General features: G+C 38.4%; 1 protein-coding gene across 1 annotated transcript in view; it reads right to left on the minus strand.

Moving 5' to 3' along the window:
• SMYD3 (SET and MYND domain containing 3) overlaps positions 1–27,858 on the minus strand; it is a 380,717-nt gene that overhangs the window by 25,460 nt on the left and 327,399 nt on the right. Inside the window, exons 9-10 of the mRNA XM_066547884.1 lie at positions 23,343–23,430; positions 19,825–19,999 (exon numbers count right to left, since the gene is read on the minus strand). Coding sequence (XP_066403981.1) covers positions 19,825–19,999; positions 23,343–23,430 — 263 coding nt within the window. The remainder of the gene's footprint in view (positions 1–19,824; positions 20,000–23,342; positions 23,431–27,858) is intronic.

Genomic DNA, 27,858 nt, shown 5'->3' on the forward strand with positions numbered 1-27,858 from the left:
AAAAAACCTCTGAAAACTCATAAGAAAGCACGTCCTGCAAGGAAATGCATTTAACCCTCCACTGACCACACAACTGCAGCAAACTCAACAGCAGCACTGGGGCAGCATTTGTTGCACCACCCATGTGGTGAGTTTGCCCAGTAAAGTAAAAGGCAGCCAGAGACTGTAGTTCCATGGCAGCTGCTGGTCCTTTTAAATGTAAGTAAAAGAGAAAGTTTTATAGAATCCACAGGAATTTTAGTGTAGGTAAAAAATTGACTTGACAGACTAAGGAGCCATAGTACGCAAATCCCTTTCTACACTCAGCTTTTCTTGTTCTTTTTTTCAAGACAGAAGATAAACCTAGGGAAGGTAATGCTGTGATGGATAACAAAGGTAAAATTACTGTCAGAAAAAATAGATCTTTCTTGAAACAGCTCTTCTAGTTCACGACAGTCTGAAGATGCTTTGTGTAGAGAATGCTTGGGCCACAGTGAAAGCCTGCCTTCTGACAACCCCTCTCAAACCCCCATGGAAATTAATGACATTTGGAGGATGCCCTCACAGTTTTATTTCCCTCTAACCAGGTGCCAAGGTGCTCATCTGTCCATTGGAATAGAGCAGCCAAGTTCTAGTGAGCTGATTATTTTTCTCTTGCCTGCCCTGCCTGGGCATGGGACATAGTTCCCCTCTCCATGCTTGGAAGATGAAAAAGATCCTCTGACACCTTGGTTGGAGGAATGACTGTTTGTGGAGGGGGGACTTTGTGTGTCAGGCAACCTTCTCACTGGACAAAGGAAAAGTTAAGTTCTAGGGTCTTCATCCTTTTCCCACAGGACTGACTGGAAGGAGGACTGGTTTTCTATCTCCTCTGGGAAAAGGAGAGGCCATTGGTGATGCCACATATTTGTACTCTGAAATTGCTGAGGAAATGGGGGATAAAGGAGAAGAAATTACAGAAATACACTCCCATTCACTCAAGCACACACTCCTTAACTCATTCTTCACCAAGGGACAGAGAGAGGAGGCAATGAAATGAAGATAAATAGTTCAGAGTTAAAGAAGCAGTGAGGAGTACAATAAGAATTTGGAAGAGAAAAGAATGTGATCCAAAACATGTCTGTGTCTGAGTTAGGTACCAAGACAAAGAGAAAAAGAAGAACATGAACTTAGGGATTCTAGAAGACCCATACTGCCTCTAACACCAAACATTCACAGATGTTTAAACCCCAGAATAAAAATGCAACATGGTCTTTGCTGGAACATTTACTATGTCCCCCTGCCTTGTTTACTGAGCAGACAGTGGCCATTGTCAGCTCTCCTCGATGGGGTCATGAATTAGCTTGCACACATCCACTTCTGTCTTCTTGGGCAGACAGGTTAAGAAAATATACCTGAGTCAGCAATCTTGCATGTCAGCATGTGCAACCACTGAATCAACTTTCTCACCTCTAACACCAGGTTTTTCACCCTCAACAGAAGATTTATTTACTGTCCTATTCTCACCCAGAAGTTAGCTAAGGGATTTTGAACATCTGGATTGCTACTTTAATCTCTGTTGATAGTGGTACCACTGGATCCAGCACAAACATACTGCATTACACTTTTTCCTTTCTTTTCTCTGTTTCAGAATGAATGCCTTAGGTGGAGTATTTTGGGTACCTCAGGGAAGTCAGGAACCACTCAGAAAGTGTGAAGTAACAGGGTTGAGAACAGAAGAGAGGTAAACTAGATCCCTAAACTAGACTATACAGCAAGTTAGACGATATGGTTAAAAAAAAAAAAAATCTACGTATAGTAAAAAAGAAACCTCTGCAAATATTTTAAGCATTTGATCATATAAACAGCATCTGGAAATGTATATGTTGCTTCTTTTTTTTTTCCTCATTTCAGAAGACTGCTAGAAGCAGCACAAAATATCCTGTACTTTGCAATGAAGTAGAACGTACTTGTCTGCATTTTAACTGAATTTATCAGGTCCTTGATTTTGTTTCACCGTCAATAACAACTTGAATTCTACTATAATAAATATTCATAGCATGCATATTACAGTTGTATGTGTGAATTAGTAAAGTTAAAGCTTGGTTTTCATAATTAAAGGCATTAGCAAGGATTCCAAGATGACTTTGTGCTTGTGGAGAAACTTGCGAAAGACTTATCTCCATTTTTAAACTCCAGCATTTGGCTGGAAGTGTCTCAATGCTCAGCTAGTAGAAAGCATTTTTACCTGAGGGATAAAAACTGAGCTTTGAGTTTTAAAGGCCCACAATACAGTCACATAGTAAAATATTCTAAAATATTCTAAAATATACTCATTTAAAGAACTCTACTAAAAAGAAATATGAGAAAGCTGCACATATGCTTATGGCTGTTCTGAAGGCAAAGGAGGAAGTAATTGTGGGAAATAAATTTCTTGTAATTCATTCCTTTCTCAGCTCTGTTAATAATTTGCTCTGTTCAAGCTCAATTTTAATAACACTGGTCGAGGCCAGTGACCTCCAGCTGAGTTGAATCATGGTGTGGGGGAGTGGCACATTCAGCTCCTGAAAAATCATTACTGGAAATTACAAAATGCAAGATGGCGGTTTATCCTAATATAGGGATTCCCAGGATATGGTCCCTTGAGGATTGCTTTGGGTTATGCAAGGGTCTCCCCTTGATTTAAATATCTCAATTTTAAATGTTGGGAAAGCATCCAAAGGTGAGGTGAGAATTATGTAGACCAAGACACCATTTGGGTAGTGGAAGTGCTGATAGTATTTGTGGGCAAAGGCAGGCTGCTGCTGCTGCTTGTCCTTTGTAGCTTGTCTTCTAAGAGAAAATAGATGGCATTTGGAAAAGAAAATATGTGCCTATGCTGGGAAAGTGTCCTGAGATGGGCAGGAACGTGGGCAAATAGGAAGACAGTGTTTGGTGTTATGTGAGACCAAGGCCATATGGAAAAGAAAGTAACTTAGAGATTTGGCAGGTGCCAAAATTGCCTTTGAAAGTAGAAGTTGATGCTCCACTGCAGTCGACAGATCGACTAGCTAAAGCTACCTAATCAGTGCAAGGGTACCTAACAAACTGAGATCTTCAGTTGTCATTGCTCAGTCACACTAATAGGGTTTCCCTTCTGCAGCTCAAGCTGCCCTTCCTACCTAGAAGGAATGCTTCCTACACATATCCATAAAACTGGTTTGTTAGATTTCAACAAATCCCTCATTAGAACTCCTTCTTGTCACAGTTCCTGGATAATGCCTCGATCACGTAGGAATTGGTGACCTGTCACCCATGCACACAGACTCAGACTGTCTCAGGCTGGAAAGAACTGATGTCAGGGTCACACTCCATCTTACTGGAAGCCTGTCCTTCCCTGACCTGCTGGCTTTATCTTCTGTGACAGCCAAGGAAAAAAATCCCTTTTTCAGCTTGATAACAAGATTTATGGGGCCATCATCTGTCTGCCTGGTCTTCTCTAGTAATTTCTGAATCCATTGGTCAATTTTACTTAAATTTGGCACTGAAGTAGAAATCTCAAAGATCTTCTGGTAATCTAAACCACCAAGATAACAGAAGATAACAATACCAGCAGTACATTCCCCAAGGTAAAGAACACAGTGTGAGCTTTGCCCTGAGATGGATATGATGGAATGCACGCAGGAGAAATGCTATAAATTCTCTGCTCCTGAAACTCTGGTTTCTGCACTATAAATTTCATTATGCCCATCTAAAATTCTAGAGAGTTCCAGTAAATTCTCTGATGGGTAACAGGTACTGCATGAACACTGCACTATAGCTATCATTCAGTGAACCAGCATAAAAGTCAGTCAGTCAGAGGCAAAAACCTAATGGAAAAATAGCTCCCTCAGCTCTGGAGGCCAGTGAACAACTCAGCGGCTGAGCACTGGCATGGTGGTATTTTTTTCCTTTGGAGCTAAGATGCCAGGAGCTTTTTACAGGCAGAACCTACCCTGGTGTTGATCACAGCTATCATGAAGTACCTCTGCATTAACAAGCATGAAAGGCTACAAGGAGCATACTAAACTGGTTTCTGAAGTCCTTTGTTCTGAGGAGTCCACAAAATGCAAATTTCCAATATGCTCATTGCACATATCTTCAGCCAACTCTTCTGTATCCTTCTACATTTATGGATAGCACTTCAGGAAAATCTCTGGCTTACAAAAGGCAAACATTTACATGTAAAGAAGAAAAACAGATCTCCTGAGAGATTGTTGTTAGCAAGCTGTCTTGAGGAGGAGAATAAACCAGACAACATTTTTTAAAGTATGCCTATTAATTCTTTTTTATGAAATAAAGTAGTATTCTTATTAGACAGAGAAGGTTGGATGTATCTTATATAACTATCACTTGACTCTGGTCTGGTATGATTTGTATCAGCAGAAATTTAAAGGTCAGTGATAGCTTGGACAAAGGGCAAGCAGAGATTGGCACTGGGGATGAAACAGGGCAACATGCAGTGACACAAGGCAGACAACGTACACAACTGGAGATATTTTCACACTAGAGAAGGAGCAATGGTGGCAGCTATTAAAAACAAAGCAGTAGAGATATTAGGGCTTGCTCCTTCAGACTGAAATGAGCCATCCACAACACTTCCACAAACAACATAAAAACATATTACAAATCAGTCAGAGGCTGGATTTATTCTTACTAAGGACATACTGGCCTCATTTTTCTAATACTCCAAGTTAAATAGTATAATTACCTCTGGTCCCCCTGATCCACCAACCTCTGTCTGTTTTTAAAAAAAATATTTTGAAATAAAGTCACTGTATTGAAGTCACTGAAACCCAAGAGCTGTGACAAAGTAAAGAAGGTGGCAGTCATGCAAGTATCCATCTTCACACCAATGGATACACAATCTTAGGATGCTTCTGGCCCAATATAATCCCCATGTAAAAAAAAAAAAGGTTTCTGAGAAATGTTAAGTACACAAATACCAGCTTATTAAGGACTGTCATAGTTTGTGACAAACTCTTACACTGCACAGTGTGCTTTTCAAAAGGAAAGCATTGTAGTTGGAAGCTTCCAATTTTTTAATTATAAATTCAATTTTTATTTCCATGAACTCATTCAGTATATTTTGTCTCTGATGTTAAGTTACAGGTTCATGACTAAAAAAAAAAAGCTTGATAATGTGGGGTTCTTTTTTTTTTTAATTATCCAAAATCTTTTTGCTTAGTATAAGAAGGTGCATTACACAGTGAAGAGTGTTATAATGATGGCTTACAAAAATTTCTCTGCTAAGTAACCATTTTTCTGGGTTACATGATAAAATACTTTTTTATCTCCATCAGGCTGTGAAAAGCAGGTATATTCAACTATTGAGAATAAAGTAAAAATGCAAAATGTGGCTATGCTAAAATTAAAGAACAGATTCATTCAACCCAGGGAGAAATAGAAACATCTGTCAACATATCGTAACAAAAACTCCTGCAGTGATCAAAAGCTGTAAGTGTAGCTCACTTACAGAGAAGTTAGGTAATTTAAAATTATGTATGTGAAAGAAGTCAGGTCTTGAATTTATGCAAGTGACCATTCCCATAGAGATCGGAGGAAGAGTAACATACAGCAGGAACCAGCCACATGAGATTCATGCATAGGAGGACAAGTGCATGAGCATGTGACTGACGGCACTTCCAGGCATGTAAGAGAGGAAGACCTGTTGCAGCATTGCACCTGAATAACCAATTATCCAGAGATAGATTTTTCCAGCTGACTTTTCCCAGGGATCTTTTTTGTCAGATGTGACAGATACAGAGAAGAGAAGCAACAGCCACTCTACCAGGGGTGGGGAGAACAAAGGAGAGGTCAGAAGACGAAGTTTCCTACTTGGCATGTGAGATGTGACGACTCTGAAAATACTGGGGACATTCCCTATGACTCATCCATAAGCCATCTACAGCTGACTGATCTAGAACCAAGCACAAGAGATGAAATTCAAGCCTTAAGGAAGCCAAGAGAATGTTGCCAATAAGTACAACAATGCCAAGTATTCCCCCTGATGGCCTTGAACTTTTCCCAAAAACATTGCCAAAGATTGTGTTGACTTTGATATATAAAAGAATGCAGACTCAACAAAACTTCTCAACCTCGTCCAGGCAGTGTACTAAGAACTGCTGTGTATGCAACGACATTTTCTTCCACATAATGGAAGAACTGCTGTGTATGCAATGACTTTTTCTTCCATGTGATCTTCAAGTAACACTGAAACAGCAGACACAATTTAAGATTTTCCTTGGTTTTAAATTTTTACCCATTTTTACCATAGTATTTTTTTCTCCGTACATTAAAAATAAGACAAAACTAATTAAAACATACCAAATCCACAATTCCATAGCACAAAAAGCAGGCAGGAAAACAAATGTTTTCACTGATACTGTGTAAATTCTGTTAATCTAAAGCATTCATTGAGATGCAATATCACAGAGCACTATGTGTGTTAAATGCAGATGTTGAGTTCTGATGGCATAATTTCTAAGAGAAATATGGGCATCAGAATAAAGAAATATACTGACTGCTCTTTATGGCTCTTTCATGTCCTTCGTACTTTCTCCCTTTCCTCAATAAGGGTGACAAGGGTTTGGCTTCTGCATATAGCTGTGCCACTGAGGAGAAGAGCAGAATCAGCTTTCAACTAGTTGTAGGAGCACCTAAATTTACCAAACTCCTTGTGATTTGTGGTTGTTTTATGCTAAGATAGGTGTGGAGCTTTTTCCCCTGCACCAGGACATTAAAAACTGCTTTTTGCTATGTGGATATTTTGGTGTCTACTAATACATTCAAACATGAGCTTAAACAGCTTCTCTCTTTATAGGCACTCTATATGTGGCCTCTTATCTTCTCCTGACTTGTAGGAACCTCATCCACTTGACATCTCTGTCTTTATGCAAGTTGCTAGGTAGCACTAACAAGCAAAGGTACACACACAGATAACACAATCAGAGAAGCCTCACTGGCACTGAAATGTCTTTTATTTCTAACTGGTTGCTGAAAGACCAAGCTCTTACTGGGACAGTGTATGACAATGTTTCTTTTATGGCATGTCCCTGGACCTTGCCATTCTGCTTTCCAGTGCTCTGGGGAGAAAGAATACTCATGACACTATATTGCTGTGGGAACAACTGAGGGTTTGGGTCTGCATTTTTCTGTGCAGCTATACACATTTTGCCATATTTTGCATAGTCAAGATTCCCTTAGGAAGAGGTATGACATTTATTGAGCCTTTCAAAATCATGCTAAGGATGTGTCCTACCAACATCACATGCAAAATAGCTTAATAGAATATTATATACTGTACCCTGAAGAACATATAAAATGTAGTTTTAAAGTTAACTGAAGACTGCAGCACACACAATGCACAAGAGTAGAATTATATTTCCAGAGATACATTTTTAATATTATTTCTTACTCTGTTCACCCCAGGCAAATTTCTTGCAATCAGCTGAAACAAGATCTGTGCTACAGGTACAGAAATTCTGCACTACACAGAAGGCAGGATGGCAGAAATCCACATACTCTTTTTAATTTTGGCAGATGCATTGATATGCTTGCTTCCAAAAATGAAAATCTAGCCTTTCTTTTGGTTCACTTATTAAACTGATTTAGTTCAGTATAAAACAATTAGATAAATGCCAATGTAGGCTGTCTGCAAATTCCATGCCAAGGTTCAATTTCATCCAAATTCTGAAACAGAAAAACTGAATTGTTGTTGCCTCAGTGGCACACAACCCAATGTCCTTAAAGTAGTGGTGAAGCATTGCACAAATATAAGATTCTAGATGTAAGATTTATTATTTTTCAGGCAAGCGGGTGGAAGAGACCAGAAAGGACTAGAAAGTCATCTCTAAGGATGCAAATGTAATGTCTTCCTTACATACATACCCTACTGGAATTCAACTTGCAACCATTGTCCACAGAGTTTTACAGTGTCCTTCAACAGATCTGCAGGATACTTAACATTTAATTAAAAAATGTTACAGATTTTTATGTAATTTCCATACAACAGTACCTCATTTTTATAGATGTTATTGATTTATACCAGAATTTTAAGACATACCTGCTACCAACTTTATTTTCCATTTAACTGAAATGAGACTCCAGCATTGTATTCTTTATGTTGTTGTAGAACCTTAATCTTTCTTTTCAGTTCCTTAGGATTTATCCTCAATTATATGCTAATTTTTACTAATCTCATTATTTTAGGAGAGAAACATGCCTTTAAAAAAGAAGTCCCTTTATTAAGAGTTTCTGTGCATTTATTAATGTTAGGTTCCCCACATGTAGCTACCAGCACCTTACTGAAAATTCAAACATATGTGGCCTGTGTTTATTTGGGTTAAAAGAAGTAAGCATCAAGCAAATCTGATAGAAGCTGCACACTTTCACAAATCAATCCATTTTACAGGTTCCATCTGCTCTTAAGTGCTTCCCAGAGAACAAACACTGTGTCACTATACCACATATTTCCATTGCACTATCCCAAACACACTTAAGCTGCTGACAGATTAATGCTTAGTTCACTTGTGGCATACATTCTTGGGTTCTTACACATGTTCTTATAAGGAAATGGAACTCACTAAGCACTTAATCACAAGCTGGGGTAGTGTTATGGCCTGGAATACAACACACTAACTCTGTTTCAGGAACAGGCTAAGGTATCTCTATTTAAGCCATCGCTGTCACTACCACTGCCAAGGCCCTGGAAATCAAATTACCTTTGTCAACCTCAGTTAAACAAAAGTAAGCAGAAATTTGCCAAAGGGTAGCCCTGAGAGCAAGGGATGAGCCACCTGAGGAGCGTGCAGAAAGGGCCAAAGGAACGTCCTGTTTACTGGAACACAACTTGTCTGGCTTAACCATGTGTATATTTGCTTGAATCCATTACGAAGAAATCTTGGTAAAAGGACTGCAAAGACAGGAATTAATATATCAAAGACAGTATTAACTGAAAAACTGAAGTAAAATACCACACAACTTTCTAAAGATGCCCAGTTGATTGTGGATTTACCTGGTTAGGAAGCCATGACAGCAAGAGGAACACATCTGAGTATATGCAAACATGAACGTACACAATGAATGTCTGCATTTGTGCTTGGGAGAAAGGTAAAGTTTTGTGGAAAAGCCTTTGCATCCTTACTTGATGTAAACCAAGTTCTATCAGTTCAGAGCAGTCAAGAACTTTATCTTGTTTGATGATTAAATACATGACACAAAAGGGAAGGAATAGCTTTTTGGGGTGAATAGCAGGAAAATTGTAAGTAAATTTTTTCCATATTCAATTTGGTAAATATTTATCCAGTTCTGACCACTGAAATAGAAGAAAGCTCAGTAATTCACTCTCTAGACAGATTGATCCCCCACTATGTACACCACACTGTTATCACCAACAGTGAAACTTTGAATCATACAGGTTGGAAAAGAACTCTAAGATCACTGAGTCCAGCTGTTAACCAAGCACTATGGAATTCACCAACAAACCATATCCACAAGTGCCACATCCACACAGCTTTTGAATACTTCACCAGAGATGGTGATTCCTCAACTTTCCTGGGCAGTCTATTCCAATGCCTGAGCACCCTTTCAGTCATGAAATTTTTCCCAATATCCAATCTAAGCCCCCCTGTTTCACCTTGTGCCCAGCTCCTCTCATCCTGCCATATGTTATCTAGGAGAAGAGATTGACTCCCAGTGCAATGCTTTCTTTAGTGAATTGTATGTTGCTGAGTGCTGTGGTGAGATTGGCATCCACAATCCAGCCCTGATTTCCATGACGTGTCCTTTCAATTTATGAGAGACTTTTGTCACTCTTCTCTTTTTTAGCTTAGCAGGGTCTGAGTGCAACTTGCTGTGAGTTTTTTTAGTGTCACTGGATGCAGTCAATGCTCTACCCTGACATTTTTCAGATGCAAAGATCAAGAACAGTGATAGTCCTCACCACTGCAAACAAGATGGGAAAAGTCCTGTTCCACTGCAATATCTGGAGTTGGTTGCTCTTTGATGGACATAGTTTAGCACATCATAGTTTAAACACTGGACCTTCTTGTTCTCCTCAAGGCATCAGAAGTCAGGAATACTTCCCTGGGACAGTGCTGCTCTCAGAGCAAATCAGGGGGTTGAAAGCACGGGGTGTTTAATAAAATTAACAATTTTAGTTAAGTCAATATACTTTTGTGTCACAGATTAATGTTGATGCTCTCTCACGTGGAAAAGACCTTGCCACCCACACTTCCCACCCCCTCCACCTCTGTTTTTTTTTCTCCATTGGCACAAGCAACCTAACACAATTTAATAGCATCTCTTGATAAACATCCAGCATTGGAAGAGCTGGCTTGAACTGCAAACTTACACAATACACAGATGAACTGCATCCAGACAGGTAGCAACAGATAAAGCTTGAGTATGCATTCAGGATTTTATCTTACTGTAAGCATGCAAACCTGTTTTTCATCTCAAAATTCTGAGATGTTGAATTGGTAGAAGTAATATTACCCAACTTGGTTAGGCATTTTGAAATCCCTTGAAAAATAAGAGACCTTATGCTGGTACAGTACTGAGACAAATACCTAAGATAACTTATCTTTAGCTATGGCCATGAGACCATGCAACTAATTAGTAGGGCATTCCCCTGGTCATAAGTTACTCTGTGATTTTTTTGTAAGATTTGAGAAGTTGCATTTCAGAAGACACAATGTCTGTGTTTCAGAACATCTCAAACTACAACATGCAGCAATTTTCCATTCTTCTTAAGCAAGGTCTCCAGTCATATTTACATAAACATTTTTACAACATGTAATTTGTGCCAGTGTCTAAAGCAAAGTACCTCACAAAATGCTTTGGTAAATCTCGCAAATTAGCCCTATGCTGAGAAAATTAATCTCCTAAATATTTTTCCTTTTTATGACTGTATATACTGAGACTTTTGTTTCACAGCAAAGTAGGATCTAATTCAATTTTTCAAAGTCTGCCAAGCACACTATTGCATGAAAATATTTTCTTTTCTCTTTCTCTTTTCTATTTCATCCACAGTGATTCAAGCAGAAAGAGCTGGTTCAGGACGCTTCCACTTGTTGGCTGTCACTTTTGCCAGTTTTCAGAAGGTTTCTGAAAGGCTGGCCAGCCTTAAAAGAACAATGTATCCTTGGTGTGCATCATTCAACATACCTGAATTAAGATGTAAATGAATTCATGATGTTGCTGCAATGAAAACACTTTGATTCCAGAACTTGATCTTTACTTCTGGCAGCCCATCAGCCGTATCCTCCAAGAGCACACTGCATGGCTAGAGAAAGTTGATTTTCCTCTTAGGAGAGTGTTTGCAACTTAGGAGAGTGTGGCAAGTAGCCATTTGCTTTGCCCTCTCCCTTTTTGATATTTTGCGGTGATGGGGAAGAGTTAAAAGAAAGGCCTTTTCACCCTAATTTTGATATTTCCAGGCTTCCTGTCATCGTTCTTTGGTTGCCTATATCCTAGACCCACGCTCTTCCTTCACTGGGCATGTGTGCATTGCATTCCTGAAAGATGACTTTATTTTGGTTTTAAAATATGTATTTTTTATTATTAATCAGTGGGCTTGCACTATTTTCTGAGGGCGATTCTTTCCTTTTTTGATATATTTCTCTTGCTCTCACATTCATCAGTTTTCATGGCCCTTTGGGCAGACACTTTCTGTTTCTGTGAACCTTTTTCCTTAGCAGCACTATAGCCTGCCTGTATTTTAGCCTTCCAGCATTTGTAATCAGTTACCATCTTTATTCTGCTCTCTACCCAAAATCATTTGCTTTTTGTTTCTTTCTTCCTACTTTCATCTTCAAAGTCACATAAATAAAGCTGATTCAGGCTTCTGTGTCTTCCCTGATGATAAAATGACAAACTGTACCCTAGAAAAGAAGTTCCAGTATACTCAGGGGAAGAGGAGAGAAGAAGCACTGAATTACCTCCTTAACCATGGAACAGGCTTATCTGAAGGCTAAAAAGTGTCTCAGGGCTGGATACTAGCAAACAGTAGTTGGGATTCTGCCCTAAAGCAGATAGAATTTCTAATAGAAAACCAGAGTGGAAATGAAGCACCTTTTGTGGCAGCCAAGGGAATACATGCAGAAGGGTTTTACAGTTGATCAGAAGGTCAATACAACATCAACTCTTTCACTTGAAATTGCATAAGCCAATATTAGAAAGATTAGGCATTGACTAAATTTCTGAAGGCCATAAACTGCTGTATTTATGAGGTAGCACAAGTAGTGTTTCCATAGTAGTTGGTATTCTCAGCATTTCCCTGTGGCACAATTCTACTGCTAATTATATATAAGGCAGAGTGCTTGCCTAATGTGGCTGTGTTGGTTCTCATACCAGATTAGATAATTTAGAATTAAGTTTGATACCTCCAAGGTTCTTTGTATAGAAGGACTGGATTTTCTAGTTTTATGGGGTTAAGGAAAATTGATTAACAGACCTTTACCAGGTCAAGTGAAATACAGTTCATAGGGATTTGGTATGGTGGACAGGAGTATGCATGAACCTGTTAACAAAGGTAACATATTCTTGGTTTTCAGGTATATCCAAGTAAAGCATTCCTAATTACATCTTCCACAACATTTTAGCCCTTTTACTCAAAAACTGGCAAATTCAAGATCCGGTGAGCTTGTAGTCTACCATCACATCACTAACTTTGTGGTCTCTAGGATTTGCTCACTGCAGTAACTTACATTTTCCTCCCATCTGCATACTCTTCTTTTTTTCTTCCTTTTCCTATCAATATGAGTCTGTGAAATTCCAGCTTTACTCAGCATCACCTATTTTACTACAGAACCTCTGTGATCTTCATTCTTTGCATCCCCTGCTGCATGGATCATCTCAGTAGGAACTTAGTAATTCATTGTCATGGTTCTTGTTTGACAATACCTCCTTTGATTTTCAGGCTCAGCACACCCCTCTTCAAAGCACCATCTTTCCATCTCTCACTCTCCCTGGACATTCACATTGATTTACCCTTTAAACAAACGAAATTCTTCAATTTCTTTGCTCTCCTTATCCACTGTTCCTTTCCTCTTCTCTTCCTCATGACTATGGTTTTCCTTTTCAGTAACTCTTCTGGTTTTTCAATGGGGAAAAATACTGCCTTTTCATCTTTTTTAGCCTTTATCTCTATTATCTCTGTTTTCTTGCTTAAATACCACAATTTTACTTTTTCACTACTGCTTGTACCTGTACCTCAAGAAACTCTTAATTGATTTCCACCTTGGAAGTATTGCCAAGTCTCCTCTCTCTGCTTCCTCAACTCAAATTGGCAATTTATTCTAACAAAGAAATGGGTAATTTATGACTAAAATCAGACTTTTCCTAATTCTCCCCTCAGAGAATGCATTGTTCCTTACAGCTTCTCTGCTTCTGTTTCCTTCATGCCCTCTCCTTTTTTCTCTTTCATCAGAGATAGAGCTGTAATTTATCTGTCTTTTTAAGTGATTCTCCTCCTTTTTTTCTCCCTTTCACCATGATTTCTACCTCTAAAGTAGCTTTTGCAAAGCAATGTTCAGTTACTGTCAAAGGAATCCAAAATGCCATAGATGTTTCATATGTCTCTATTTTTTAACTGTTAATTGCTCGCTTGAAATCACTTCCCAACTCCATTTAAGGTTTGGTTCTAACCAAACCTTTGTTTAGAATCTGTATGCCATCAATTCCACCATTTTCTTCTCAACAAAATCCATTCAGACACTGTGAATTCCCCAAAATTGTTCTCAAATTTTTTTCAGTAGAATAACTATGTTGCACTTTTTTTTTTCACAGCACACAAGTCTTTGTGTGCTCATGCATAAAATATCTGCTCATGCATATACTCACTTCTGTTTTTTAAATGTGTTCTTTAACTGGTGTGTAATAGCAAGCAGACTAATGAAAAAAGCTCAGGTAATGGCTGCATAAGTCCTTACTTTGTAAATTGCAAGCATGCACATATAAAAAACCAAGAAAGGATCCCCTGATTACAAGACAAAAATACCAGCTATTAGTGCTTAAGTAAAAAAAAAAAAACAAAAACGAACAAACCAAGAAATACCAAAAGCAAACTGAATCTTTTGGCCCTGGTAGGCAGACAGACTGGGACCAAAATCCTTATTCAAGATAAAGCATGAACCTCTCTGAATGGTCTAACATCTTAATCTGAAAGTGATCCTACAGTAAAAAAACCAAAAAACCAAAAGAAATCCCTGCAGATGAAGTTATCATTGCAAAGAACACAGAGTTTTCAAGATCTGTGAAATCGAAGAACACCTGGAAATGCTATGTGAGAAATGAAGAAATCAACGCTTGCAGTTGTGTCAGAGAAATATGCAACTCTGGGAAGTTTAGTGATTTAGTTCACTAACATCACTAGGAGATCACTATCTATAAAATTCAAATTCAAATAGCTCTTGACATGAATGAAAGATGAAACTAGAAAACTAAACCTGAAACTAGAAGCTAGAACTGAAGATAGCAGGCAGCAGTATACAAATACAGAGCTGCTGGACATACACTGATCCAAATATCTTGCAGCAATGAAGTTATTTAAGGATATCTTAGCCTAAAAAATGTGGTATACACTGAACAAGGCACTGCAAATTAACACTGCTGTTGCTGAGCTTCTACTCATGTGTGACAGAGTCTATTGGACAAGCCAGTGACATCAACATTACTCCAAAAAAACAGCTGGCATGACTAGAGAGAATAGTAAGAATTTTTTCCCATATGCACAATATGTGAAAACAAAGAAAGGCAGAAAGGGGAGCACTTATGGAAGTGTGAGTTTATGGAAGTCATTGAGGATCATGCAGGTCAGTATCACTTTGGGGGACAACTCAGGGTTGTTATGGAAACATACAAGAAAAACAAAACTAGGAAAGAACCAAAGAATTGAAGGTGATGATGCTCTGCAGACATACACAGCAAGCAACCAGCAAAACAGAAAATCCATTTCCTATATGGGAAAGGGATGGATCAGGTCATAGGTAACTTAGGCACCAGACTTCAGGTGTAAAACCTCTCTTTTTCATTTTTTGGAGAAGGTTGTTGGGAGTGGAGGGCAGGAAGTCGGGAGAAATGAAAGACAGAAGTGGTCTGCTGAAGTGTTTTAATGGATTCTCAAACATATCAGCCCAGTGACAAGCATTATCCCTGTGTATGGACAAAATAGGTACACTGAAGCCAAAAATGGTGTAAATATTGCTACAAACATCTGTCTTTTGGAAGAATTACCTATTATTAACCAGAGACAATACACTCTCTTATTTATACTGGGTTTTCCTCTTCTTTTAACACATTTTGCTCTAAACATTAAATGCCATGGGCATTTTCTAAAACCCCCAGCAAAGTGAATAAGGAAGATTTAGTTCTTTCTGTTCTTTGTTTCATTATTCCTTTGAACTGCTTTCTCCACCTTGACATTTTTCTCTCCCTCTCGGGTGATCCCAGAGGTAAGATTTATGTTTACAACTGATGGTTTATGATTAAGACATTGAACTTTGGTCACGGAATTAGTGCTGTCTCTAGGTTCAGAAACCCGGCAGCCACGCTCGAAGCCCCGGGGGACCTTCCATAACCAGGGTGCCGACTGGCGACGGATCCGGGCTGTAACCCTTAAGCAGGAGCATCCCCCAGTGGCCCTGGTTATCACTGCAGTGCAGTTTTGGGGATATTTTTCGGTTCTCTAGCTTTCAATGTAAACACCAATTCAAGTGCCTCAGAACTAGCCAGTACACAGAAGTCGGTTGAGCTCACTAAAGAACCAAAGATACTTGTTAAAAAAGAATGATTTCCAGTCATTTCATATATCACACGTGTATTGCAAAACACATAGCTGTAAAAAAAAGGATTTTTTTTTTCTAAATGCATTCAAAAAGGGGGGGGGGAATCAGACAAAAAGAAAGTCAGATTCTTTATTGGAAATCCTTCTTGAAGAAGAGAAAATAGGTTTAGAGTTTGTTCCAATAATGTTAAGTTCTATAGCTTCTTTTGGCTTTTTTACAAGATCATGATTCAAGAAAGGGATACTATAGCAACCACCAATTTTTAATCTGCCTTTTGATTGAAGTTCACATACTTAGAAAATATAGACCATCATATATATTGAATTAGAATTCTAAATCAAAAATTCCTGGCTGGTATTTCATTAACCCAATGAAAATTCAACCATGTTCCCAGAGAAAGACAAGAACACACCAGCCACTGCTCTTAAACCTAGCCCTTTGCAGAGCAATCCAAAATAGCACTCACTGGGATTGCTTTCCCTGTTCCCTAAATGAACTCAGTCACTGACAAAAGGTGAAGTAATGGGGTACTACAAAATATTACTGGAAGGGATGGAGAATAGGAGGAGGTAGAAGGGCAGACAAATGATGCAGAGATAACACAAATATGGGGTGCTTGCACCTACCCAGCTCCCTCCCACTGCAGAAGCAGGGCAGGCACATTGCACAAGCCCTGCATTTGTGCTGACTCAGTGGAGGGGGCTGGAGGGGGAAGGACGTGCAAGGCTGCTGGGTGAGGAGCCAGAGCAGCACTTCTGCACAGCACTTCTGCAGGGGATAAAAAGAAGGAATTTTCTCTTGTTATATTGAACCCTCCAGTTACTTCTAATGCTGCAGCACTGGAGATGAAGGGTTTTCAATTAAAACAACCCATCTGAAAACCAGTGGGATTTCTACATTAGCTTGAAATTCAGCAGGGGATTATATGAAGGGCAGAGCAGAAATGATGAACATTTTTGTTGTCTCTGTATCAGAATCTCACCAACCTCATGTGCCATGAGCCCAAAGAGGTGACATGGTGTTATCCAGCAGGTAAGCCCAGCAGGCCTGTGGTGTCACATAGTTACTTCTTTTCCTCCTCTTACCCTTGTCACAATAGCTGAGGGCATCTAGCTGAGTTTTATAACAGATGCGTTTTTCCACTCTCTGGCAGCAGTGTAAAGCACTGAATACTTGAGACAAGGGGAAAATATACCCCAAACCTAATCCCCAGAACATATGTGCCTTGTCAGTAATTTAAGGGCTAAATGCTGGGTCCTTCCTCTAAGGTAACCTAAGGGAAATCTGTCTTTCTCAGTATCTCTGAATCTGATCCTTCACGAGCAGCAGTCAGAGCAGAGTGTGAATGTGCTAACTGAGACATGACAAACCCATGTAACACCTCTTGCTGATACTCTGTTATTCTGTGGTTAAGGCTCATGAGGATTTTTGAAAGGAAGTTTATTTTTGCAAGCTGCTGAGTGCTGACTATGACATGGGGCAGCTTTCACTTAGGCAAATGTCTTAGCTTTGGTTAAGGCTCTTGGACAGACAGGCTAGTAATGTGGCATTTTCTAGGAAAGCCATGTAGATACACTTGGCTTAGGCTATTCAGTGAAAGTACATGTTGTAGGTTTTCACAAAAAATGGATGGCTACAGTTCAGCACAAAAGGAGAAGGCAGCTTTTAGTCTTGGCAGACACTACCTCTTCCTTTCTTTTTGCTAAACCATATCAGGGGTCCTGAACAATGCTCCTTATAGGTTATTATTGCTACCTAAAACACTGGGCTTGGTATCCAGCATGACAAATCAGTTTTATGTAGTACAATCTATCTCTGCCACTTACATGAAGTGGATGATTCTGAAAAAGTCAGCAAGCATCATAATGAAAACATACATTATGATACAATGTGTCACACAGCACTGAAAATTAATCCTGCTGCTAAAAAAATGGAAAATGCACAATAAACACATTACCTGAAATTAAAACTGGTTCTGACCAAGTCTCCAGAGCCTTTAAAGTTGTAACAATGATTTCCTATTTATATGGACTGCGTGAATTCTCAGGTGATTCCCTGTGGAGATCTGTATGAATACTTTTTCCAGAGCTGAGGAAAGGAAAATAGGTAGCGATAATGGAACTGCAGGAGCAGCCAAGCAGTAGATTGATTCAACAGGAGAAATTCAATGTATCCCAAAGGATTTCCTAGGATTTGCTCTCCTGCTGCTTAGGGCACAATTTGTTGTAATGAGAAACTAAGGACTTTGTTTCAGGTGTGTCAAACCTTGTAGTGATGACTTGAAGGTAAAAAGAAAAAGAAATAACTGAAAATCTCTCTTAAATAATGCTTTTGGGTGAGGAGAGAATAACAATAAGCTCTCCAAGGTGCAAAAAAGGTCAAGTAACTCATGTAAATAATTATTACCTTAAGAGATGCTAATTGGATGCACAGTCAAATCCTTCATCTCCAAACTGCTGCATGAAACAGCTTGAAAACTATGGTACACTTCAGCAAGCAAAACAGAGAAAGCTTTATTAAATTATCTGCTAAGACTGCACTTGGTCTCACTGTAATCTCTGCTCTCAGAAATGTCTGCAGAAAATAAATGCTCAGTTTTCAGTTGTGGAGAACTGAATTAACAACTTATAAAAAAAACCAACCCAAAACAACTGAGGTTTGGTTTTTTTTTTATTTAATAGGGAAACATTTAAAGATGCAGAATACTCTGTTCATCTGAAGTGTGTCACAAGGTAGAACACTGGCAGAAAGCATGTACTGCTGCAGTGCTGCATAAGCCCTGTGTAAAAGGTTAAGTGGGACATGCACAACATGAATTTCACCCTGAAGAAATGTGAAAATTTTTAGGCTCTCATGTCCTCCTCTGTGAAAATGAATAGTCATTATGAACACAGAGCTACTCCACAGATGTGATGCACCACAGCCTATGAAGGTTTATCAATGATCACTTTTTAGTGAAAGCTCTGAAACACTGTGTTCCTCAAGTGAAGCCCTGAGTTTTATTCAGAAACAGGCTGCCATGTGGGATTTCCTCAGCAAAATGCTGAATGCTGATGGCATCTCCATTTGATTAAGGGAAATATGTAATATCTGAAATGTTCATATTCACAGCAGAGCATATTGTTCAGCGCTAGCACACCCCTCATGCTTGTCAGCATCACACAGTGTATTGCAACATCACATGGTGCACCAGCAGAGAAGAAATGGATGCTGTAAAAAATACCTTCCTGAGGATGAACATTCATGTGTGAATGACATAGTACCTGGACACTCAGCACAGGCTTACATTTAGTTACAAACAATGCAACTATTCAGAACCCAAAGATGTGAGTCTTGTAAAGCTTTTAGCACACGGACCAAAGCAGAAGCACCTGCCCTTTCTGTACTAGATAACCAAAGCTGCATTACAACTCCGGGCTCCAATCAATTTCAATGTTATCACATTATGTATGAACTCCTAGACTATCCTTATCAACAAAAGACCATCAGCCTCAGAAACTCTCCCATCACATTGCACAGGAACAAGTACTGATCAGGAGAGAAGAAAAGCAAGTACTTCACCACCTTGATCTCTCTCCAGAATAAAGACCAGGAGCTTTTTAATTTCCAGCTGAAATTTCATTTTTCAAGACTTTTTTTATTCTTTCTGTAAAATCTATATATGGAGTATACAGAGAATACACATTATTTCAACCAGCCACCTGTCCCTCACTTTTGCCCTGTCTCAGCATAAAACACTGATATGCTCATATCAATGGAGCCTGAAACAGAAAGTCAGTTTCTGATCAGGGATGGGACAGCATCTGAACACATGAAAAAGCAAGGAGATAATAATAAGTTATTATTATTATAGTTCCTGTTATCCTTTTATTTGCTTTCAGCCTGACTGTGAAAGCAGAATGAGCATCCTGCCTCATTCACTAACCTAGAAAGCAATGCAAGATACACACAAGAAATAAAAACAGTAAGAAGTATCTAGGTGAAGCACAGTCTTCACTTTTAATGAGACAACCAGCTCTCCCCTATCTTTGGAACCAGCTGAACCAATTACATCCCTTACCTGTATGGTTCCAGAGTCCTGCTGCCATAATACAATGCTTCTTCCCAGGATTCAAGGTTAATACAGGCATCCATGGCACAGTCAAGCATTTTCAGCTGGTAGATATTTGTATCTGGGAGATGACCCTTGTGGCTCCTCAAGAGATTCTGGCACCTTGCCAGAACATGCTTCCACTCTGTCATTGGCCTTAGTTAAAGAAATTTATTTAATCAGACGAAAATACAACTTCTAAATGCTGTTTAGCAAGGAGTAAGAGCCTCAAAGCATTAAAATAGAAAAGCTGTCATCATTCCAGACTCTGCTACAATTCTTGAAAACATACTTAAACGCTGAAGTGGCAGCTTAGGTAACTGTGCTTTGTTTACATGTAGCAAAACAATCTCTATAGAAGGCAGTATTTTAGCAATAAATGGTAAAAGAAAGATGAAAAATTGCAAGGATATTTTAATACATTACAAAAATTCAAATAACTTTTATTTTGGTACTGAAACATTATTTACTTAAGATACTCCAGTTATTAAAGGCAAGGGCAAGAGTCCATGGAAGTGTCTTTTAAAAAGTCCCAGCAGCTAAAAAAAGAATTTTAAAAAATAATTATATATATATATATATATATATATATATATATATATATATATATATATATATAATGACTCACTCTTTTGTGCTGCATATTTATTATTATTTTTTTAGAATTCTCATGAAATTAGAACCTTTTCTTGACATGAATTAATTTTCTCCTTGAAACATTCATGAAGAGCATTGTGATTTTTCTTTTCATGTACAGCTGCACGTTTCATGCATGAGAAAGAAAAGAATCGCAGTTTTGATGTCTGACTGTAGTTCAGTACTAATGATCTTAGCAGTAAAGGAGATTTTCACCTCCAATGTTACAAGAAAGGTTTTTTGTGAGGTTGGAATACCAACCTCCTCCTATTGTGAGGAAAGATAACCTTGCACTCACTTGATTTGGATATTCCTTAGCACAAATCACTTTTTCCATTACAATCTACACTGATTTGACTTCTCTGAGGACTGGATTCTTTTCTCTCTGACCACACCTTATCTGAATCCCAAAACTTGCAGTTTTCAAATGAGTATTTCCACCTGTGATTGTACCCATGGGAGTCCCAGAATGCAAGCAGTCTTAACACTAAAAAGATACTACTCACACAAGTAAGAGGAAATTAAATAAAGAAAAAATTAGACTTGCAGCAAGAGAAGTGATAACATTGATTGTATTATAGCCCTTTCCACAGAATGAGCTCAAGGAAGTCCAGCAGTTATCTTCACAAATTATTGCAAGTACTATTCACACTAATCCAGCAATGAATTTAAAGTGTACAATGATAAACCTGTGATGAAGTAACTAGTCCATCTTGAACATGGGAATATTTACATACTTAAATTTAACAATGTGACCACCATGGGCCAGGATTTATAGCATGGTTGTTACAAGGCTAAACTAATTATTTGTGAATTGCTCTCATGCCCTTGGATTGAAAGAGCCATATAAGGGAAGGAATGTGTTATTATAAAATTGCACCTTAACCTTTATATCTTTGGCAAACATCCATGTATTCTTTACAACTGATTAAGGACAAAAACCAGAAGAATGAGGGATGTTATTTCCACTTGATACAATTTTTGTAGAAAGTGCAAACCACTGACATTCTTGAAAGATTACCATTTTAGCTGATGCACAGTATGTCTGCTTTTACTTCTCTTTGTGCACTCACCAGCATCTGATAGTAGATGTGCTATACAACAAAACCTCTTGGGACCAAATTTTCAGGCAAGTAAAATTGCAAACTAGAAAACCTGCCATCAGCTGCAACAATACCAAAGAGCTGCATGTCCTGCATCAGCCCACGAGCAGAGGAGGACTGCCCCAAGCAGCTCTAACTGTAAGTTTAGCATTTCAACACCACATCAGTTACAGTCAGTAGGTCCGAGTGTGAGAGTCACCAACTTTCTCAACTGCAGAAAGTGTTGGTTTAATTAGTTTAAAAAATGATATTTGCAGGAGCTAATAACTATGTGCGTCAGTCTGCCAGGAAGATTTTCTAATCATTATTGGCAAATGAATAAAAGTCAAGTTCCCTCTTCAATACTGCACTTGCCACTGCATGTCGGTTCACACTGCTATTGTGGTGCAGTGGAAGGAAAGATGACACATTTCAAATAGTGCATGACTGAGAACAGAAACTGAACAGACAACAAGAATAGATTTTTCCAGCCAGTCCTGATGCCTTTATTACCATGTGTTTGATTAATTTTAACTATCAGTTAAATCAGTAATCTTAATTAAAGACACTCGCAAAATACATTAATGCAATTTCTCCTGCAATTTAATACAGGAACATTAAATAGGACCAGTATTCTGGTATGACTGCATAGTTTAAGAACTGTTGCACCTTTGGGTTGCATATCTATAATTTAACATGCAGGTTGAAATGTGGGCCCTGAAGAACTATTTCAGTTCTGTTTCAATCCAGGGACTACAGAGGAATTTAAAACAAACTAGAAACTATGTGAGATTAAAACAAGGTGGATGATTGTTTCCCCTTTGCTAAAAAAATTAATCTCTCTGGATTAGAAAGAAACAAACTCAGTGTAATGCATTGGGGTTTTTGTTACTGTATAAATTGTGATCACTTGTTTCCAGCCTGGAATATCACTATGCAAACTTGTTTTTCGTGCTGCCAAAAAGGAGTACTGGAAGATTAAATTCTTTCTAGTTTGAGAGAAAGCCCGCGTTTCTGAAAGTGGTAAGGCATCTTGCCACAAGAGGCCAAATTCCCAGTCAGGGAAGTTCCACTAAATAGACCAAGATAAGAAAGAGATGAATAAACCCATAGTAGTCTAGGAAAAATCTCCACCTCTCTTCTGCTCATCTTTTCTTGGTTGCTGCTGTTCACTAATTTCTTTAATTGGATGGAATATCTACATGACAGCCATTAGACCGCAGTTCTGTTTATTAGTGCAAGATCATTTCATTCAATTTGCTTAATTACCAATTATTATTATATATTATTATATCTTATTATAATGATGCTATAATGTCTGCTGTGAACCTGTCTGTGATTATTTCCTTGTTATTGTCATTGCTGTGCAAAGAATGAGAACCTGTAAACATTCACACTGAGAGTAACAGAACAAAGAATTTAACTTTGCCCAAATTAAGCCTTCTTTCATTTAGAAGTGGATTTTAAATGAAATAGTGGGCTGTGATAGCAGAAATCCAAATAGGAGCCAAAATAACCCTTCATGTCCTTGGTAGTTACTATCCCTGCCATGAAGCAGTTCCATTCCAAGTAATGAGAGACTCCATTATTAATACAATTAAGAATTTTACACATTTTACACATCAAATGAATTCAAAAACATTACAATTAAAAGATGTTAGGAATAGGACAATAAAAATGTTAGGAAACTAATCTGAAGAGATGAACTGCGTACTAATGGGATCTTTTCACAACTGAATGACAGACTATAGCCTGTCACTGAAAGGATACCTTCTTTTGATTTTGGGTATCTCACTTCATTTACAGCATCTTTGACTTCTTTCCAGGCATGCTCTTCACCATCTAGTTTCTCAGCATCCTGGATAATGGAAACAAATGCATATAATGAGAAAACCAGTAAAATGACAATATGCAGTAATGATGAAAAAACAGGGTTAAAGGATTTAACTGTTAAAAGCTACTTGTAGAAACTGTATTGCTGTTTTCTATAAACACAAAAACCCCATTTCATCTGGAATTCATACTCACCCTGTTTTGTAAGCAAATGAGATGATATAGAGAAAAATGAATGCAGACTTGGAAACATTAAACACTCAAATCAGATATTAAGTTTGCAACAAGAACTATGATCAACCAGAAGAAAAAAATTAATAGCCTTTTTTTACTATCAAAATGCATTGAGGAGATCAAATTCTTTCAAAGACCTGCTACCTAAGACTTCCCTTAAGTACACTGTAGAAAGAATTTAGCAAGTAATTTTGCTTAACCACATGGTGATTATAGAGACAAACAGTGGGAGTTTAGCTTCATCCATTACAGTTATAAACATGAGGTTCCAGGAGAAGTGTACAACTCAGAAAAAAGCTGAATTACCATTTAAATCATTACTATTTCTCCCCTACTCCATTGGATGCTACAAACAGCTACATTTTCCTATCACTTTCTCATAAAGAAAAGAAAAGATTAATGGCTACAGCAGTAAAGAGAAAGTTTCCCATTTCAGCTCTCTAGCGGTGACTAACTGAACCTTAGGCAAACCACTTGGAACAAATGCATTAAAGCATCTACAGACACAGTTAAGCATCTTGTGGGATTTCCAAAAGCATCTAGTTCTTCCATTTCCATTGCTAAAGAACTAAAATACCTTTAAAACTTGGGCCTGTAATACACTGCAGTTCATTACTGCTCTCTCCTTATAAAATGCCCTGCTACTTTGAATAAGAGGGTTTTTTAAGTGCAAAGTCTTGCAGGAATGTTTTAAATTCAGTTCTAAAAAGATCAGTCTTCAGCAGGGTAGAGGTCTGCAGAGGAACAGAGAAAGTGTGTTAAAATCTTACCAAGCACTTTGTAACCAAGAGATGCTCACCAGGAATCACAGAAGCACCTCCACTGAAAAGCCCATCTGTAATGCTTAGAATTGCATCATTTTCTTATTCCACTGCTCCCCATTTGCCATAAATTCAGAAAAAATTTACAGTGAGAATCAGCACTCAGTTTCACATTCAATTTGCAGTTTTGTCTTTCCATCTGCTTCATGAAACAGCAGACCTCTGTGGATTGCAGGGATCATTAAATCAAGATTTAATCAAGGTTGTTCTCAGCTGCCCTACCTTCCTGTAGGGCCTTACAAGGAGGGCAGCCTGACCCCACTGCATTCTGAACATAAACTTCCCTTACAATCAGTTCTCTGAACAAAATGATCACCTGGAAATAATTTTGTGCAGATCTGAATTTGCCACCAGAAGGGATAAGGTGAATCTTAGGACAAACCTGCTCATACCACAGAAATTTTATCAACACAGTGAACGAAGCTGCCCAGCCCTCCGCTAGCTTTGCAGCAGGTGGACACTGAATCTCCTACTGCCAATGTAACCTCTACTAATTTTTGTGGGACTACATGTAGTTCTGAACACAGCTGGTTAACCTGAAACAATCTCTTTAAAATGCCTTCATGGATCAAGTGCTGCTCATTGACTGATCTAAAAAAATAAATTCAGACTATAAGATACTAATAATGACATCTATGAAATCTTCCATTTAAGGAGGTACCAAACCAGAAAAAGTGTTTTAAATTCTCTTTTCTCACTAGCCCAAGTATCATTCAGAGTGTTTCTCTAACATGTTGTAAGCTTAGCAACTAAAATCTCAGAAGCATGGGAATTGAGAGAGATTTGTAAGTGAAAGAAGGAAAACAACTATGCAGCAAGGCCAAAGACTTAGGGCTCAATTTGCACATAGCAAGACTGATGGATGAATGACTAAAGTGTTCACTCAGACGGGATTAATCTTTCTCTGTCTAGTGCAGCTTTTTGAGTTACTGTTGTCTTCTGGCATTTAATTAGCAGCATAAAGCAGGGCAAGGTTGGGGGTTCCAACCTTCACTCTAGTGCATAGAGTTAAGTCAACAGTGGCTTCATATCCAGGTAGAGAATAGAGACAGTCTGTTGGACCAATAATCCCCAGTCCTCTCTGAATTCATGGTCTTTATCCTTTTTGTATGAGAGTTTAGGATGGAGGGATCTGGGCAGGATGCCTGGCTCTGGGAAAGATTTAAGTTACAGGTTTCAATGAGACGTTTTCTGTGTTCTTAAGATGAGGCATTTTAGGGATTGGCTGACATAAGAACAAAGAAAGATATGACTAGCTTGGCATTTTACACTTCTACTGCTCTTGATCAGATTTCCACACATGAAAGAAGTCCTGTCCTTTCCTAAATGCTCTAGTTCAAGCTATGGAGGCTGTTTCCAAACAGGCCGCCAAGCAGGGGCTGCAAAACAACAAGGAGAGGTTGTCACTGGGAACACTGCCTTCCAGCCTAATAAGCTTTCTCCAGGTAAGTTGTTTATCTCCCTTGGAAAACACCTTCAAAGTCATGGCCATGCAATATGATTAAGCCAGTTACAAGGCTGCCTTGGAGTTGGAATTATGAAAATAATTGACATGATTAAAAGTTATACTGATTTTTTAAATTCAATCTAAGAGCATGGTCATAACAGCTATGAGAGATACAGCTTTCTATGGAGTAACATCCTTTCAAACATCTCTTTTGAGAACAAGTTCCCAGTCAAACCTCCAGGAGTGCAGAGCTGCCAACAATAAAGATGGACTTTTTTCATTTATAGAAAAGAACACCAGCTGAACAAAAAAAAAAGGCTTTTGAAAAAGAAGGAAGAGCTGGCAAATTCTGCCTAATTATTTTCCTTATTTCTAACTCTGACACTAAACACAAGAGTTTGCTTCTCAGAACAACAAAATATTTTTCTCTTGGTCCAAAAAATAATTAGACCAGATAATCTAGTCACTAGTCATTAACAAAAGAGAGAGAAACAAGAAAACCGGAGGGTATCTGATGAGGACTGTAATCTGTTTGAAGACTGGTCAAATATAAAATGATCTGCAGTTCTAGCTTTAAGTGATAGCAAGTTTTATTATAAAAGCATCATCTCCTGAAACAAGAACAGACATCAGACACCACAGAAATAAGCATTTGAAAGTAATCACCTCTTCCATTTTCTAGTATTTCTGTCTAAAAATTACTTCTCTATCTGTTCTGCTACTTGAGTGTCCTGAACACATTCCATCCTTAATGGAACTGTCCTTAGAAAGGAGTGTGTGAGCTATGAAGTACAGATAAATGCCTCTCTTTCCTTCCTGTTCCTTCACACCACTCCTCTTCCCCCAGTTACTCATCTGTTTCTTATACCTCCTGAAAGTGCTCCCTGCCTATTAATTTCAGGCACCACTTCTTTCACACACAGTGTTAGCAATCACTGTTCTTTGTGATCCCAGCACTAAAAATCCCAATTGCTAAAAGATTCCCACATGGACAGCATGTCCTCTGAGAGAAGATATTTCTCTTACCAAAATGAGCACATGTTAAGCACCATTGCCCTCTCCCCAAAAGTGCTCCCACAGCTCCACCACTGATTGTCTGTTATGCACTGCACCTCCAAACTCTCCTGATCACTACAAAGATTTATTAAGGACTAGCTCTCTTTTCACATTTAGGTTACACTATAGTTATGAAACATGGGTTTTTGGTCCTCTATACAAAGTTCACCTTTCTCCTTATCATAGGTGGAGGTAGAGAAACAAGCCCAACATTGTCCACAGAAAGGAAACCATGAAGCACTCCTCACCTCCCTTCAAAGAAGGGAGAAGTGGCAACTGGAAAATCCAAATGGTAAATAACCCCTATACCTCTTTTTCTCCTTCCCAGCACTCCTCCTTTTTGAAGTATGCCCAATGGCATCTTCATTATGTGCCTGTTTTCAGAATTCAGCTATCCGGTCCCACAGAGGCAGAAATAAACAAAGCTTTGTAGGAGGCATTGGACTCCCAGGCCGCCCTGAGACAAGTGAAAAAGAAGGACTAAAGTTTTCCCTGACCAGTATCTGCTCTTCTAAATATACAAATTGATTAAAAGAGGGCAATGTAACCAGCAAATGTCAGTTTTACAAAGAATAAAAACATATAAAACATAGTTCAAACAGAAATTTGGAGTCTAACAAGAAATATGATTGGATATGATATTTTTGCAAGACTGAAAAATCACAGTAAATAATAATAATTTTTTCTGAACACAGAATCTATTTATAATAATAATAATAATCCTGTGTGACAGCAGCAGATAACCCTGTTCTCTCTTTTTGGTGGAAGCTTATTTTTAAGTTTTCTGAACTGTAATACTTTAACACCTTAAAAGCTGTAGATACCTCAAATACCTAACCATTTCATAGAAATTGTTGCCCATTGCATATGATTTGCTTAATTTTTAAAAATTTCT

The sequence above is a fragment of the Molothrus aeneus genome, chromosome 3 (genome assembly GCF_037042795.1).
Source record: "Molothrus aeneus isolate 106 chromosome 3, BPBGC_Maene_1.0, whole genome shotgun sequence".
Taxonomy (NCBI): domain Eukaryota; kingdom Metazoa; phylum Chordata; class Aves; order Passeriformes; family Icteridae; genus Molothrus; species Molothrus aeneus.